Consider the following 16,848-nt stretch of genomic DNA (forward strand, 5'->3'; position numbering starts at 1 on the left):
GAGTGTAGCAACAGTGAGCAACAGTTGCTCATCTGTTGAGCAGAAACACCATTTTGGAAGATAAAGGCATGTCTTGCTGGTTGAAGGCAAAGTGTTGAAGAGTCCTGAGCTTCAGAACAGTGTCAGGAGTATCAAGAGCTAAGCACTGCTAGGGGAAGAAAGATACTTAAAAACCACAAGGCTTTTTAAGTAGCGGGTGGTGAAAATCCCATGAATAGTCTTACTGTTGAGATGTGTCTTAATGGAGGTGGAGCTGATATGAAGTATGCAGTTCGGGAAGGATATATGAGAGAGCCAGCATAATTACCTGCCTTTTTGAGTAATTATACGGATAACAATATCAAATATGAGAAGTCTGTGTAAGTGTTGGTTTTCTTTTGTTTTCTTGGTCTGTGTATCAAAACTGGTGTTGGCAAGTATGAAGTCTGATCTGTTTCTTCTTAAAACTTGTGTGCCCAATAAATAATGGAAACCTAGGCAAGCTGAACACTCGTGTTGGTCAAATACAGCATGGGTGGAGTTGTGCCCTGTGAATCTCGTGCTGATATATTTCTAGATTATCTGTATTAAAAATAATACGAGTGTTTACAGCAGCAGATGCACAGGATTATTACAAAAATATTTTTGTCATAACAGCTGTAATTTGTGGTTATTACAAAGTTATTTTTTCAGGATGTTTTTGTATCATTTTTTAATCTTTCTCCTTCCCTTGCTTTTTCATGTCAGCAAAAAAAAAAAAAAAAAAAAACCCCAAAAGATTTGAAAGCTTATGTGCACAAATCTGTTTGGTGTACACAAGTAGAACTACTAATTACTAGAGATGAAGCGGTAGATCATCTTGCGTGTCAGACCAACCCTTTAAATGAGATTGCCTGAAAACATGGGTGATGTTCTTTATAATGTAATGGCGCAGTAGTAGGCTGCCAGGCATGAACTCACTTCAAATAAACCATAAAGCAGTTCACAAATAGCAAAGATCAGTAGCGACTATTGCATTTCATAATGTTCACATGCTAGGGTAAAATCTCCTCATGGATCATCTACAGACAAAAAACTGCAGTTGTATAATGTATATATTGTGCTTAATTGAAAAGTCCTAAGGAAACTTTGTCCAGTGTAGTTATATATCTTTGTTCTTCTAAAATTTAATGCACTGCTTTAATAATTTAAATTTATAGTTTATGTCCCCTCCCCCCCCTTTTATTTTAAATTGCATTTTGTTGTGTATGATTATCTATACAGATATATACAGGTCTGTATTCCAGATGGGCCAGTTTAATTTTATTCAAGTCATGCATAAATTCTTAACAGCATAGATTATATTCCATTCAGGGTTTTGACTGAGGTTTTTAGGCACAGTCTACATTTTCAGACTTGAGTGAGGGTTGGGGTTTTTTTGTTGGTGGTTTTTTTATATGACCAAGTTCTTTATCCATCAGTTAGCATGGCACATTGCACTGCTATAAAGTGAATAATAAGCAATCTTTTTACACAGTTTATGATTAAAAAGGCAGATTAGCCATTGGGGTGATCACTTTTGATGTTTAAGGCACTATCCACTAGACATTGCACTCTCATTTTATGGCCTGACTTTGCACTAAGATCTGAGCAAATAAACTTAGTGCTTACTGTGGACTTGCATTTAAAGCAGCTTGTGAAAGGCAAGGGGAGAGTAATACATCTTTTTTTATTAACTAGCATGTAGAGGACTAAAATGAGATTGTTTAATGTTTCATAGTCTAATCTTATGAGCTGTAGAAGGAAGACAATTTGCTCAACATGGTGGTCCTTGTGCAGCATCAAGCCTGAGCAAATGAGTGGTGTGTGACAACATGCGTTCTTCCCGAAAACCTGAAGAAATGTCTGTGGAAGAGAAAAATACAAGGCTTAGCTAGTGTTGGAAGTACTAACATGCTGCGTATTTGAGAGCCGTGAGTTGGGGATCACTGTCTGCAGTCAGTGACTTATCTGTACCCATCTCAAAGCATCTGCATTGTTCTACAAGAAAGTGCAGAAAGAGCTTTTATCTTTGTCTCCAATAATTAATGTGAGATCAAGCAGTGCATTATTTTACTTCTGAATAAAAAATTTGGAAATTAGGGAAAGAGAATGAAAAAGTAGGAAAGAAAGTAAAAAATATGTGGAGTAATCCAGAATGTTAAAGGCCATAGTCTTGCATTTGCAGGAAAGGACAATTTGGGGACAACTTCCCACTCCACTTCCATGCTACCAGATCTAGCTTTTAGGGACACATCAGAAGTTAATACAGTATCATTTGGGGGGGAGGAGGAGGGAGAAGCTTTTTTAATCTTCCACATTTGTGTTGTGGGTTTTAATTCCTGTTCTCATGTTCCTTCCATGACTCACGTCCTTTACAAAACCGAGATAATTTGTGTGTGTGCTGGCCTTTGGAGGAGGTGAAGGAGATACTGTGGGCAAAAGTGTAGAGTCTAGTTCTACTTCTCTCTCTTTTTTTTTTTTTTTTTTTCTTTTGAGAATTATGTATTTGAAATATGGAACAGAATTCGTGATCTTTTATAAGCTAGTCTTAAGACAAGTGAGCTGCACAGAACTGCAGAGCATTTTCTTTCAGTTAACATGGTAGGAAAAACAAATTTGTCAGTTATCTCTCTGGAAATATAAGCCTCATACAGAGTCAAATTATTCACTGCTCTTCAGAATAAAAATTACAAGTCGTGCAAATACGTACCTTCCTACACACATGGACAGATTGTAGTCCCAGTGAGAAAGGGTTCTTTTGGGCCAATTAGTCCCTGAAATTGTGAGCCAGAGCTTTATACCACTCCAAGTAATTTCTATTGCATTTCTGTAATAAAAGTCTCTTACCACTCTGGGGAAAACATAGAAAACTGTGTGGGTGCCTTGGCAGGCAGGGGTTTAAAAATATCTGTGGTTTGTGTGGCTTTATTGGATAAAATGTAGGATTTTCCACCCTGTGGTTTAAGTTTCCATGTGCTGGAGTTTGTAAAATTTGTTTTTCTGAAATGTTGCTTATGTCTAAAATGAAGCCCTTACTTATGTTTAGTCAGGGCTGGGAGGAATTGAGTCAGAAGTGATAATGGATGCTCTGGAATTGTTGAGGGGCCTCTAGAATAGATGGTTCAGTAGTAAGATTTTTTTTTTATTTTTTTTTTTTTTAAATGCAGCCATTTAAAATTTCTGCTAGGCAGTGAGTGATGAAGGGTGATACTTTTCAAATGCTGTTATCCTCACATGCCTGGTTGGTGACATGTGAGGAGAGGAGTGATACATGGGTCACGAGGTTTGTTAAGTACTATCACTATGTGCTGGATACCCCTTTCAAAGTTCCTGGCCCAAGTCTAAGGGGTGGTTTGAGCTGCTGCTTTGTTCAGTCTGCTGGGAGTGGTTTGATGCACGTGACTTGAGGAATCCCATGCAGCATAATGCGTCTGTTTAATGACGTTCATTGACTATGAAAAGTGAACCCTAATTTTTAGGGTCGTCCAGATGTCTCATGAGTACTGAATACAAACACCCCATATACATCCCTGCTTACTCTAAAAGCAGGGGAAGAATTGATGTTTTAGTGGCTAAAATTAAAAATCTATTGAACTATGGCAACTATGATAAAATAAGACATCTTATTTTGAGATTTGCAGTATTGTACGTTTAGACCTAGCATGGTTTTGCTGTCATTTGAGTACCAATACTCTTATTTTAAACCACTTTTTAAGATTGAAGGACCTTAGATCCTCATCTGTGTGGATGTCTCCTCACTACTACCAGCAAGCACTACAGATGGTGCTTTTTTTGCAATGGTTCTCTTCCCAGTGGCTCTCTTGAATGCATAGGTCATGAACAGCTTGGGAAATGTGACTGACACGTCAGAAATGATGCTATTTGATTATAATAAAAATAACCAGGTAACTAAAAAGGTCTTTTTTTTAAAATATTATAATAAAAATAACCAGGTAACTAAAAAGGTCTTTTTAAAATTAATTAAGTGAATGAATCAGTAGTCAACTGCACTTTTCAAGAAATTTGTATATACCCTTAACTGGTTTCCCTCTTTAAATCGATGAATAAATAAATAAATCTCCCTCTGGTTTAGTAAATTAAGAGTGGTTCATGGAAGGCCTGGATAGATGTCTGAGACAGCATGAGGGAAAGGCCAGATGTTTAGGAGTGGGAGAAGAGGAAGGGAGGAGATGGACTTCTGCTTCACAAGTGACAGACTTTGTACTTGCATAAGAGTTCTTTCACCTCTGAAGGGGGAAGGGCATGAACTTGAAGGAAGCTTTTTGTTTAAACTTCTTTTGAAGTAGTTCTGTAGATTGTAAGAATGTATTTTTAATGGAAGAAGAAATCTTGAAGAGATTTTGAAAACTTCTATGGAAAAAAAAAAGTATAGTTTTGCATTGTGCAGATTTGTCAAAATGATCTCAAGGATTGTGGTTGTGTTTACTTTCAAGGCATCTTCTTTTAAGCTAATCCCTAGTTGACTTGCTTTTCAAGACACTGCCAAGAAGGGCATGTTGGATTTCAGTTGAATATTTGCTTTCGTGCGTGAGGTGTTTGGGTTGGGAGTCATTCATTTTAATTCTCTAATAGTTGCCAGGGTAATATATGATTGTCATCACTTGAAACAGATGCTGCTTCTGTAGAGTGATAAAGAACAATAAAATATTTTCCCATTGTGCTACTGTTCTTTGATCAACCAAAATATCCGTGATTTTCTAGTGATCTTCTTGCTGTCCAACTTCTTTCAGTCGCTGTCTCATGTGCCCTCTTTGCAATGCAAAAGCCACTGGTGGTTTGAAACCTCTTTTCTGCCATTGTACACACACATTGCCCTCTGCTTTGCCTGTTTTTCAATCAGCTAAATGGCTTAATCGTCTTGGTTTCCTACTCATGCCCCATTTATACAGCTATGACCTCTGACAAGCTGTTGGGATGAAGTTGAGTTTGAGGGTCCTTCTGCCTCTCGATAACTGTGTCCAGGGGTTAAACCTCCACAGGACAGGTCACAGAGGTGGACATTGCTCAACTCCTCTACCATCGCATTTGATATGTTGAGGAGGTCAGAGCATTGCAGCTCACCCTTACAGGGCAGAAAGATTTGCTCTCTTGTTTTCCTGTCAAGTTTCTAAGGAAACTTGCCATAACTGTGGCTTTGGGAACTGCAGGAGCTATCTAATGTGTCCCTTTTTTGGGGTGCTGGGGTTCAGCAGAAGCAGTCTAGGCCATGTTAGTAGTCGGTGGGGAAGAAAGATATCCACGTCAGGCAGAGCACTTGCATCTATGCTCATCAGAGAGACAGACCAACAGTGGAGCCATTGCTGGTTTGGTAATTACTGTTATTTGGACTCCACATAGAGAACACAGTAGTGTCTGGCTTCTGAAATGATGATTTGACATAACTACTTCCTCCTTTTACAAATGTTTTAGAGTGATCTGCTGTATATTTATACAGCCTGGGAATTTATCCATGATTTATCCATTATAAGACCTTTTAATAGTTCATTAATTGAAGTCTTTGGCAGACAAAAAAGGAAAAAAATTAAGCTTTCCTTTTTTTTTTTTCCCTGTATTTTTTTTCTTTTCTTTTTTAAGGAAATGTCATACTTGTTCCTTCTGTTTGAACTGCTACCCAGTGTAAGATGAGTTAGAAAGATTATACTATTTTGAAAATAATTGTCATTGTTTTCTGCAGTGTTCATTTTGACTGGTCCATTGCATGTATTTAAAGGCTAATATTGTAAGGATAGCAAAAATATGAATTATATGGTACTTCTTGAAGTCTATTTACTTCCCTAAAGCAAAAGCTTTTCTTCCTGAATTAATGTGAATTTACCTTACTTCCTTTTTATATGCTGCATAGGTATGTGTGTTTGTAGGAACTTCTACTAGCTCCTTAAAACAGGTGGGGTTTTATGGTTTGAAAATGGGGTTTTTAATAAAAGAATCTTACACAGTCTTTCCCAACCTGGGGTAGCTGTCACCGGTCTGGATTTGTAAAGTACTATTGAGAGAGCATTGGATATGCTGGGCTGTAGAGTCGTTAAAATACCTTTTCTGCATATAGGAGGTACAGTTATGGCTAATGATATTAAAGGCATTTTGTACAGAGTTGTTCTGATCTTTTGTCTCTGGATCTCAGTCTGAGTACATGCCTTATTAATTCCCCCACAGTTTTTTTTTTTTATTTATTAGCCTGAATGAATACAGTATTACCTGTGAAGTGATACACTTCTGCTTTTGGTTTAACCAAATAGTGAATTAAATCAATACGCAAAACTGTCTTCGTGTAGGAGTTGTTTTATCAATGTAATCTTAACTGTTCCTTTCAATGTAATAATAATTGTGAATACATTTCACTACTAATATTAGTTTGTTTTACTAATTCCATGCAGGAATTTTGTTGGTGGTGTGAAAGTGTTACTGTGATTCTTTATTTTGGTTGGTTCAATTCTTGGTCCTTCAGCAGTGAGTATCATGTTTTAACTGAATGGAAGTTGGCATTAAACTCCTTAATCGCTTTCATATTTAATTCATTGGAGGGGTTTGGCTCAGTGTTTCTTTTGCTTACATTTATTTTAAAAGTGCCCTTATTCAAGTATTTCAAAGATTAAGGCTTTTTTAGTGAAAAACAGAGTTTTAGGATTGTGGCTTATATTAACTCTTTTTTTTCCTTGGTATATCTTCGTAAGATTAATGAACTAAAGTTTTGATTGTATATAATTGCAGTAATAACATCAGCTATTTATCCTTACGTGTAAATTCGCTCTTTGTATGCATTTCATAGAAAATGGACTTACACTGTCTGTTTGTGTAATACAGGTAAATTTTGTAAACCTGTATTAGAAGTCCCTTCCTGAGTTTTTAGTAAGCCTAAATCAGGATGGATAAGGAATTCAGTACCTTGTGATTAAACAACATATTCTTTTATGGTGTTTTTTGTTTAGTGGTTGGCCTGTGATTTATTGGAACGTCCAAACACAAAAGTCTGTTAAGTGTTATTTTGGCTTGGCAGGAGTAATACAAAGAACTGTCAAAGGCAAACAGTATGCAGAAGCTGTAATTTCCTTTTTACCACTGAAGAATAGATTTGGCTGGATTATGCCTTCAATGCTAATCTATCTCTGTGTGGCCAAACAGATTTTTGGAACCTTTTTGCAGTGTATTTATTTTCTGTTCACTTCAGGCCAAATGTTATAATGTCGTATGGTTTTTTGGCACGTACAGGGTGGTGATGTGAAAAAAGTTAGAGAAGGAATTGAAGTTAAGAACTCTGATTTAGACCATTTAAATTCAGATTGCCACTTGATGCAATTAGGTCATGGCTAGCAATACTTTCATGTTCAACTGTGGAATTTTTTCTTCAGCTTTACAACTTTCTTTAATACTAAGGATCACAGTTAAAATTCTTCAACAGTTCCAAAAGAATATATTGCAAAATTTTACCACAGTTTTATACCATTTTAGTTAATTCAGTTGGCTATTTAAATAAGCTTAATTTCAGTCTGTCTTCTGCTGGTAAGCATGTTTTTCTTTCTGCACTATTTTAACAGAAAGCACATTGCCTCTTCTGATTGTTACAGGGCCATGCACCTTAAGCCTTCTGTCTTGGCTAATGATTAGTAATGTTTCTGTCTTGAAGCACTAATTTGATATGTTTAACATAATATCCATTCCTTATTTGCCTGAACATATTTGTTTGAATGTCTTCAGTATTTCAAAATGATGGGACAGACATACTCATGCTGTACATGCTTTTTTTCTGTGGCTTTTAGTTAAGAACAAAACAGTTAAATGTCTCTTTCTACTCTGCTTTCCCGCTGTACAGATGACAGCATCTCAGCTGCAAGCACGTCTGATGTCCAGGACCGTCTTTCAGCCCTGGAGCTGAGAGTACAGCAACAAGAAGATGAAATCACTGTGCTAAAAGCAGCGTTGGCTGATGTGCTAAGGCGTCTTGCTATCTCCGAAGACCATGTAGCTTCTGTGAGAAAATCAGCACCCAGTAAAGGTAAGCCCATATTTGGTAAATTCTTTCTAGAGTGAGAATGTTATCATTTAGAATGTTCTCCATTGATCACTTCTTTTTTCCCTTTTCTATCTCATTTGGAAAGGCAGGTATATTTTGAGCTGGAGGGGTTAGTTTTTTAAGAGTGGTTTTATAGGATATGGCTAATAGATATCTGAAATACGCTGTTTGCTAACATTTTTTATGTACTTAACACTGCTGAAAGTTTATCTTACTTCTTGTTAAAAGGTTCTTGTTTTAATTTAAATGGTGAAATGCTTTACACCTGCGGTCTTTAACCTGCCACAGGGCATTCTGGGGCTTATGGGCAGTTCTGAGTCTCAGCTTTGACTTCACCTAGAAGTTACTCAACTGAAGGAGCATATTAGAGGCTACATTTCCCCCTGCTCCTGAACTAAAAACAAAATAAAACAAAAAACCTGAAACACATTGCCACCAAATAAGGAAGCTTTCTGAATATAGTTAATTTTTGTTCATCTACAGAGATAACTCACCACCAGTAGGTTTCTTGTAAGAAGTGGCCATATAGCCATTCAGCAATATCTCTTTTGGTTAGTAGCTAGTAACTTTTACATTGCAATTTTGAAATATACAGGATTGTTTAAAAGTAGAGAAACTAGATGCTTTTTTGCACTAGTTTTTACATACTTTTTTTTTTTCCTGTGGACATTTCCTTTTCTATTCCAGAGGACTATTTGAATTGAGTTATTTGAATTTACTCCAATGTAAAATTGTGTGTTCGGCGAGAACTACGGCTGTATATGTTTGTGGTATACATTAGGCCTCTGATTAAATAAAAGGTTAGGTCATATTTCAGATAATTCACAGTTCCAGTTCACCATAAATGCATGTATCCCCATCAAACCATGCAGTGCAGTGTTGTCTAGGCTCAATCCGTGTATTTCATCCTTGAAGTACACCCATTACACCAAAGCCAGTATAACACTGAACTGACACATCATAGCCTATGTTTGTTTGGGTGGCTGCATTATACAGGCTGAAAATGCTGAAAGTTTGAATTATTTTAGAAGTTGCAGAGAGATCAAATTCCTTAATTAAGTGTTTCTGCAGTCTCTCTGCCAGATGGAAGGAAGTGATGATGCTTAATTGGCTTGGGCTCTGAATCCTGCCATTCTCTATTGCTTGCTAAATGGTAGACTGTTGTCATCCCTGCTTATAAACGCAGCTTTTATCTACCCGGTATGCATCTCTGGTCTAATCAAGATTGAGACTTCCTTCTCTAACTTTTTGTAAATAGAGCTCTAGCAAGTATTTCAACTAAATCACTCTTTGCTGTCTGCTGTCCATTATGATAAAAAGAAAATGTCCAAGTAGAAGACTGTGGGCAAAACGTGTGCAACATAGGACCTTATTCTTCCCATTTAAATGCAGAGGAGCTGGAATATGCACAAACACAGCTAAAGACCTTTGGCTTGGAGCTGTCTAATACCCAGCAAACTCTGTGCACAGGCAGGGCAAACTTGCAGTGTTCTGCAAAATGCCTTGGGGCCATCTCCTTACTGAGACTTTGGGGGTCTTGGGGCCATAGCAACTTCTCCAGGTGATTTTTTTTTTTTTTTTCAGTGAAAAATAAATTAATTATTTCTTGGGGGAGAGGGAGGGTGGAATATCTAAAAATCTTCAGCTTTGTGCTATTACATCTCAACCAGTTAATGACAATAGCATGTAACTGAAGAAAAAGATGGGGGTGGGGGTAGAGATGTACACATATGAGCTAATGCATTGAACTTTAAATGAGTTATGACCAATTGGCACTGTATTTAATTTGTGGTAGATGTGTCCCCATTGTGTTCAGTTACCTAATACCATCAGGCAACACATTAATTTCACTGTTTATCATGAAATCATCTGCATATAGATGGTATAAAGACATCACAAAAGAAAATGTTCACATACAGTCACTGGAATTTTGTACAAGTCTAAAATTAGACTTGAATGAGTTTGAGATTAATATTGATTTAAACTTAAACATCAATATTTTAATAAACATTTCAAAAGAAGTTCGTACGTAGCTTTTTGCAATACCTTAGGTTCTACTTTTGATTTCTATATTTTAAGTTCATTCATTAGGTAAAGAGCTCTTGAAATGTTTTAACAAAGAGAAATGTATTAGTTTCATGAATGAGTAGGATTGGCAGAAGATCTGAATTGTCATACAAAAATAATACTCAAGGAAGTCATTGTTAATTTTTCTTTGAAGTATTTTACGGGTACATAACAGGCTCTTACTAGTCAAGTCATGGTTGCTGCAAAGGTAATTGTATTCCTCCAAAACTCTTTTTGGTGTTCGTGATCCTGTCAAGAATCCAGATTCCTGCGTTACAATGATTGCAGTTTCATGGTAAATATTATAGGTAGGTTTTCTTTAAAAAAAAATGCTGAGGCTTTGATTCACAGAAGTATTTGTCTCTACAGCAGCCCTTAAATACATGCTGACATAAATGAGTAAAGAGGATAGGTGTGTGCATATTTCTGAATACGTTGAGAGAGATGTGAAGTATGGCAACACAGTAAGATAAATACTTTTAAAATAAACTGAGCTTAGAAGAATCATAGTACCAGAAAAAGCCATCTTGAATCTTTCCATCAAACAAAAGAGTTTTAATCTGAGTAAGAGACAATATCTAAAGTAGTTTGAAGGAGTCTTTCCTACTTGCTGCTGAAATGAGTTTTCTAAAACCTCTCTATTTTTTTTCTTGTTGCCACCTCAGCAGTGTCTTTGAAGAGAGGTTTTTCACAGGCTAAAAATAAGTGTTGTGAATAGACTGTGAATCATGCTGAAAGGGACAAATCCTGATCACTTTTTAACTGATTTTTTCATTCTGAAGTTCATGGCCCAACTTAGTGGAAAAAGAGATCTCTTCGTCCTCTGTGTTAGTTTGTCTGCATTGCATATCTGGTGAGCTAATTCTGTGCTTATTTTTCTTATCCCTTTTTGAAGCAACCATAGCTGAAGATAAAATTGTTTGCATTATCCTTGTAGTCTTGTGTTTTTCTTTTTTCCTACATTTCTGTTGCATGCTTATTTTGAACTTAGTCCAGTCTTCAGTGAAAAACTTCACATGGGCATGGGTAGAGTTTTATTTCTAACCCATGGGCAATCAGTCAGGAGGTTACTACCTATGATTTTATCTGTCTAGCCCTGTCTCAGAAGCAAGCTGCTCTTCACGCAGGGATAGGTGATTTGCGAACTGTATGAGATAAGCTAAAGGGTTAGATTTTTTTTTTTAGCCACCGTAGTGCCTCCTAGTAAAGTATGAAGTGGGGATACTGTATAAGGGAAACACCTCTAGTAAGGATTGCAACAGAACTAGTGCTTGTCTGTTACTGCACAGTGAAAAGCAGACTGGGAGTGTTTGCATGTGGCTTGTTTTCCTGTTCAGTATTTCTTGATGCAGTGTCATTCTAAATAGAGAAAATCTTTTCAAAATAAAAAGGCTACAATAGTACTTCTCTGTCTCTGCACACAGCTAAGAATAACTACACAAAGGAGAAATTACCAGGTCCAAAGATAGGGTTGAGAATTAGAAATGTGAAAGGGCTTGATTAGGGAACTGGTCCCCAGCAGCTACAGGGTTTGTGGGGATCGTAGTGTGAGGGTGCATTTGGAGGGGGGCGGGAGGATCTCTTCTTTCTATCTGTCTTCCTTTTCTTTCTTAGTAGATGGCTTGGTAAGAAGAATTTCTTTGATGGGAAGTTCTTTGCTTTTGGCAGCTCTGTGCTCTTGTTGCCACACGTCTCTGCTGTTGATGAATGATTGATGCTGTTAACATTCACAAAAAGTTCCAAAAACAAAGATTACCTGGACACCGAAGAAAAGGAAAGCATAAAGCAGTCTGGTACTTGCAGCTGCCAGCAAGATAGATTGGCTCACAGCTGGTGGCTGGTAAACCTATTAAAATCTTCTAGGGTGTCAAAATGTGTGTAACAGGAGAATTCATCCCTCAGGCTCTGGGTGTGGAGACAAGTTTGTGGCACACAATGGCACCAGTAAAATATCTCAGACTAATCATATCACTGGGGTGTGAGCTCTTGCCTGAAAAAGTGGCCGTCTACCAGAAAGTACATCTGATGTCTGCCTGTAGAGAAACAAAGAGTTCATGTCCTTTTTCTGGACCTGAAGGAGCCTTGTCACAGGTTAAACCTCTAGACGAACATTTCCTATTGCTTGGACAAGAATTGATATAAAATAACTCATATGCAGACTCAACTCACAAAGTGAAATTGAAGCAGTGGATGGCAGTTTGCAGAGAGGGTCTCCCATGACAATGCAGGCTGGCAGACTTGAGAGGCATTTATTTTACTTAAAGCAATGACCTTGGGGACCTGAAAAAGCAGCCATGTACTGGAAATGCAGATTTTTTTAAAAATTTATTTTATACTTTTTCCTTTGTGCAGTGGATTTTTATAGTAGGAACCCACAGAGTTTTCCTTCCTTTCCTGCTCCCTTCTCTCATGTGAAATAGTGTGTATCTTCAATAGGAAAAATCCTAAGTAGTATCTTGGATCAAATTCCATCTCATTGCACCAATGTAAGCAAAGCACTTCAGATGTCATTTTTGCCGTATCTCAACAATGGTTTCATTTCAATAACACTAAGTCATTTTCTTTTGTATTAACAAAAATTGACTTCAGGTGTTCAGGAAGCTTCATTAATGAAAGCATAGGATAGACTTGCATTTATGGTTTTAGTCCTAACACGTTTTAATGCGCAGAATTGTACTAATAACTGGGTCATGTTTATGTTGTCTAGTCAGTAAATGTTAAAGGAACAGAAAATAGAAGTGTAGACAGGAAAATGCTTATGGTAGAGGTAGGATATAGGCTTTTATCCACGATATTAGAACTAACCTGGCAAGCTTGTACGTGTGTCATTTTACTCATGGGAATAGTCCAATTGAAGTCTGCAGGCTGTGTGCTTGCATAACAAATAATGATACTCTTGAGGTCTTAATGGATTTTCCATGTATTGGTTTTAGTGCCATCTGTTCTTTCTGCATTAACGTTATTTTTTCTGCATTTCTTCCCCATTTTTTGCTATCTTCTCTGTCTTTAATATTTTCTTTTTCTTCTGTTATACTTGCTATTCTTGATGTTCTTCACATATTTTCCTTTATTCAAAGAATTTGGATCTGGAGGGCATTAATGAACTAAGGGTCACTAACGAGCTAAGCTAAGTTTAAGGAAAGAGAAGTGAAGAAGAAGAAAGTTCGGTTTTCTTTTAACTTCTGTAACCTAATAATCTTGTTCATTGGAGAAGATACTTAGGGCATTGTAGAGGAGTGGTTTTCAGTTGTGGTAAGTGTCCTTATTCTTCTTCCATATGTTTCTTACAGTTTTGGATCTATTTTATGCATTTTTGTGCTTTTTTTAGAACAGTGTGGGCAAATTCTCCTGAGCGGTACTCAGCCGTTCTCCATGATGCTTCCTCAAACTAAGAATTGCAATGTTGGAAGAGTTAAATGGTGCCACTAACTTTTTCAGATAAAAACTGCTTATTGTTTGTAACACTAGAGTAGCTCTTTCATCACTGTTTGCCAGAGTACCTCAAATTGTTTCAGATTACCATAGTTAAAATTTTATTTCCTCTGCTTGGGTATAGCTCATTTGGCAGTTGGTTGAGGAAGTAGATGGTGCCTCTGGGAAAGTATAGCAAAATAATAAGATGGTAGGGAGGGAGGAGAAGGGCTGTGGTTTGAAGAAGCAACTGGCTGTCCCATGCCAAAGTCCTCAGTTTCCCTGGGTAGTAGGTTTTAAAATGCCTGCCCAAGGAGCCATGCATTAGAGCAGGCTCCCCTAGACTCTTAAGAGCAGAACACCTGGAAAACTAGTTTTATTTCTCTAGGAGAATCAGTTATAGTTAGAAATGTATGCGTTGACAGGTTAAGTCATCAGCTATAAAATTTTTGTAGGAAATCTCTAAATAAATATCTAATTATTCTTAATATTGTAGTTAATTTATCTGCCTATTGGGAGAGACTCACTTGCATCTCAAGATGTTTATGCATTAGCTATACATTCTCAAACTGTTGCATATTAACATGCTTTTAACAGGAAATGACAAATAATGTGTGTTTAATAGCCAATTGTCAGTTGAGATTTGTGAAATTGGGCTTCAATTAAAAAAAAGTATGAAAAGCATCTGTGTTTTTTCAGCTAGATACAATTATTGTAAGAATAATAAAGTTTGTCAAAACTTAATTTTGTCTTAAAATTGGATTATTAAACAAGATGAAGTATAACCCATAGGTAGTGAACGGAATTATTTTTTCCTGATTTATACTGGTCATTATTTGAGAACTAATACCTCACCCTGACCTGTAACGTTTGTTCATGTGACAGAAGAAGAGAACATTTTTTTCTACTTAAGGAATCTCAATCAGAATTTGACTCTTACTGTGTAAGTGAAGTAGCTGAATAAAGCAAAATGCTGAAGAAAATATTTCCCTACCCTTCAGAATACAGTACTCTTTTAAAAAAAGAGTCTTAGTGCTCCCAAGCTATTTCTTTGCCAGCATCTTCCATGAGCTGAGGGACTTGACATCCTTTGAAACTTTGGAAACAGCAGTGACTACAGTTAGTTGCTTTGGTACAATTTATTATAACATCTTGAAGTAAGTTTAGGATTTGTCATAACTTCTAGTTTGTTTTTGATGTCTTTATTTTAGGAAGGAAGTGCAGATAAAATCTTATATTTTGCTACACTTAGAACTATTTCAGTCTGTTTTTCTACGGCTCACCTGTGTGGGTTCTCTGGTGACTAGTAGTGTGGTTGAACACACACTGTATGCTTCTTTAGTAAGAGTACTAAATTGGGTTTCTGTCCTTAAACCCATCAGTTTTATTTGCACAAAACCCCTAGGCATGTAATATGCTTGAAATATAGAAATCTTTGTCAAGTTCTGCTGAAAATGAAGTATTCGAAGATTGTTGAAAGGCTTGGATATTGTGTCTTTTTTTTTTTTTTTTTTTTTTTTTTAACAAGGCAAGCCTAAAAGTACAGTGTATCTTTTTTTTTTTTTTGTAACACATAATTTCTTGAGCTTTTTGTTTTAAATCCACTAGAATGAAGTGTCCAGAGAAGTTATTTTGATGTAGCTACAGCTGCTTAACTTTAAAATTGAAATTACCTGAAGAAGAGAAAGAAGGGTTAGATTTTTCTTCGGAAGAAAGGCAGTTCACCTGTTAGGGTATCAGCAAATACAAAGATATTAAGCAAATCGTTGTTCCAGCTAAGACAACTAATAACATAATAAACTATATTTAAACATAAAAACCTGTAACTTTGGGGTTTGGGAAAAAGAAGAGAATTACTAACTGATCCTCAGCTCTAGTACCTTATATGTATGTTTGGAAAGAAAAGCTGTCCTGTTATCACAGGACACACATTTTCAAAACTAGCACTGTCTCTTACAGCTTGGCTTCAGTTTTTCCTCAGTTAGCTAATCAAGGCTGATAAAGAGTTGGAAATAGATTCTTGGTTTATTGTGGTCTGTTTTTTCTAATCCTACTTATCTTTCATTCACACACTTGTGTACTTGACAGATGTTAATGAAATGCTTCTTTTGAACTCAACAGATACTATTCTGTGAAAATTATCAGAACAGAGATGAATCCATTATCCATAAAAGACATTTTTTTCCACTTTCATCTCTGACAATTTGGCTTTAATCCTGGTCACCATACACTGGCTTTCATTTTACGTTCAGTTTATGTCTGGCTTTTGTTCCAAACTAACAGATAAAGCTGAGTGCTATTCAGTCTGAAAAATTTCAGACTGTTTATGCTAGCAGGTGACGTATGACATGATATTGGCAGAGATGTGCAATCCGAGTGCTGGGAGAGCTCAATTGTTTTAGTGTATTGATCTGGAATTTGTGTTCTCCTGTGCCATTTCATTATTTCCCAGGTCTGAAGCAAAGTTGCTTGACTGCTATGAAGGCCTATCATGCAGTGAAGAAGGTTATAGCGTTGTTAATTTTTGACATCTTTTGACTGTAGAGATGCCCTGGTTAAAAGTTGTGAATAGAGCTGCATGGTTTGGCCTGGTAGGTCGGCTTCCCTGAGCTTCTGACCTGGCTGGCAAGATCCCAGTTGTGTGTCTCTGACCCCATGGACAGCCAGGCTTCACTGCTCCACTGCCTGGGATGTGCACAGGGCTTAAACATACCCTTCCTTCTCACGGCTTAAAATTTAAATACATTTTCTTTACATGTAATTGCAGATGATTTCTTGAATTTTTAATTTTTTTCCCCTTTAAAAATAGTATTCTAAAGGTCACTTTTGAATACCTAGTTAAAATGGAATATATACTGAGTCTGGAAGGGGGCTTTTTTCTTAGGGGTGTTGGGTTTGGGGTTTGAGGGTTTTTACTTGTTTTGGTTGGGTTGTTTTTTTTTTTTTTTTCTCCATTGTTTTTGTTGTTTTTTTACATTTTATTGCATATTGAGTGCGGCACTCTCAACTGTGACTGACCAAGATTTTGTTCTGGTCTATAAGAAAACCTGATATATTTTTGACTCTTGAAAAAAAATCTGTCGGTGTGGCTTTTTTCCTAGATATTGGTGTTTCGGTCTGTGTCCAAATGTTTTGGTCACATTTTCAAGGAATGAATGGTTCAAGAGATCTTTGTTATGTATAATTGTTAGTCATTTTACAAACAATGTTTTTATTTTGGTTCAAAAAATCTTCATCTCAAACTTAATTTTGCATGCCGCTTTTTGAAATTAGGAAGTACTCTGCAGATCTACCATCAACATCCACTTTACCAAAAACCAAACAACCTAAAAACTGCTGTA

The 16,848-nt window shown here is 36.7% G+C and overlaps 1 protein-coding gene across 5 annotated transcripts in view; it reads left to right on the top strand.

Moving 5' to 3' along the window:
• EML4 (EMAP like 4) overlaps nt 1–16,848 on the top strand; it is a 169,379-nt gene that overhangs the window by 84,525 nt on the left and 68,006 nt on the right. For all 5 annotated transcript variants that reach the window (XM_030035140.2, XM_030035137.2, XM_030035139.2 and 2 more), the window contains exon 2: nt 7,829–8,011. In XM_030035140.2, coding sequence (XP_029891000.1) covers nt 7,829–8,011 — 183 coding nt within the window. The remainder of the gene's footprint in view (nt 1–7,828; nt 8,012–16,848) is intronic.

This window comes from Aquila chrysaetos, chromosome 13, assembly GCF_900496995.4.
Source record: "Aquila chrysaetos chrysaetos chromosome 13, bAquChr1.4, whole genome shotgun sequence".
Classification (NCBI taxonomy): domain Eukaryota; kingdom Metazoa; phylum Chordata; class Aves; order Accipitriformes; family Accipitridae; genus Aquila; species Aquila chrysaetos.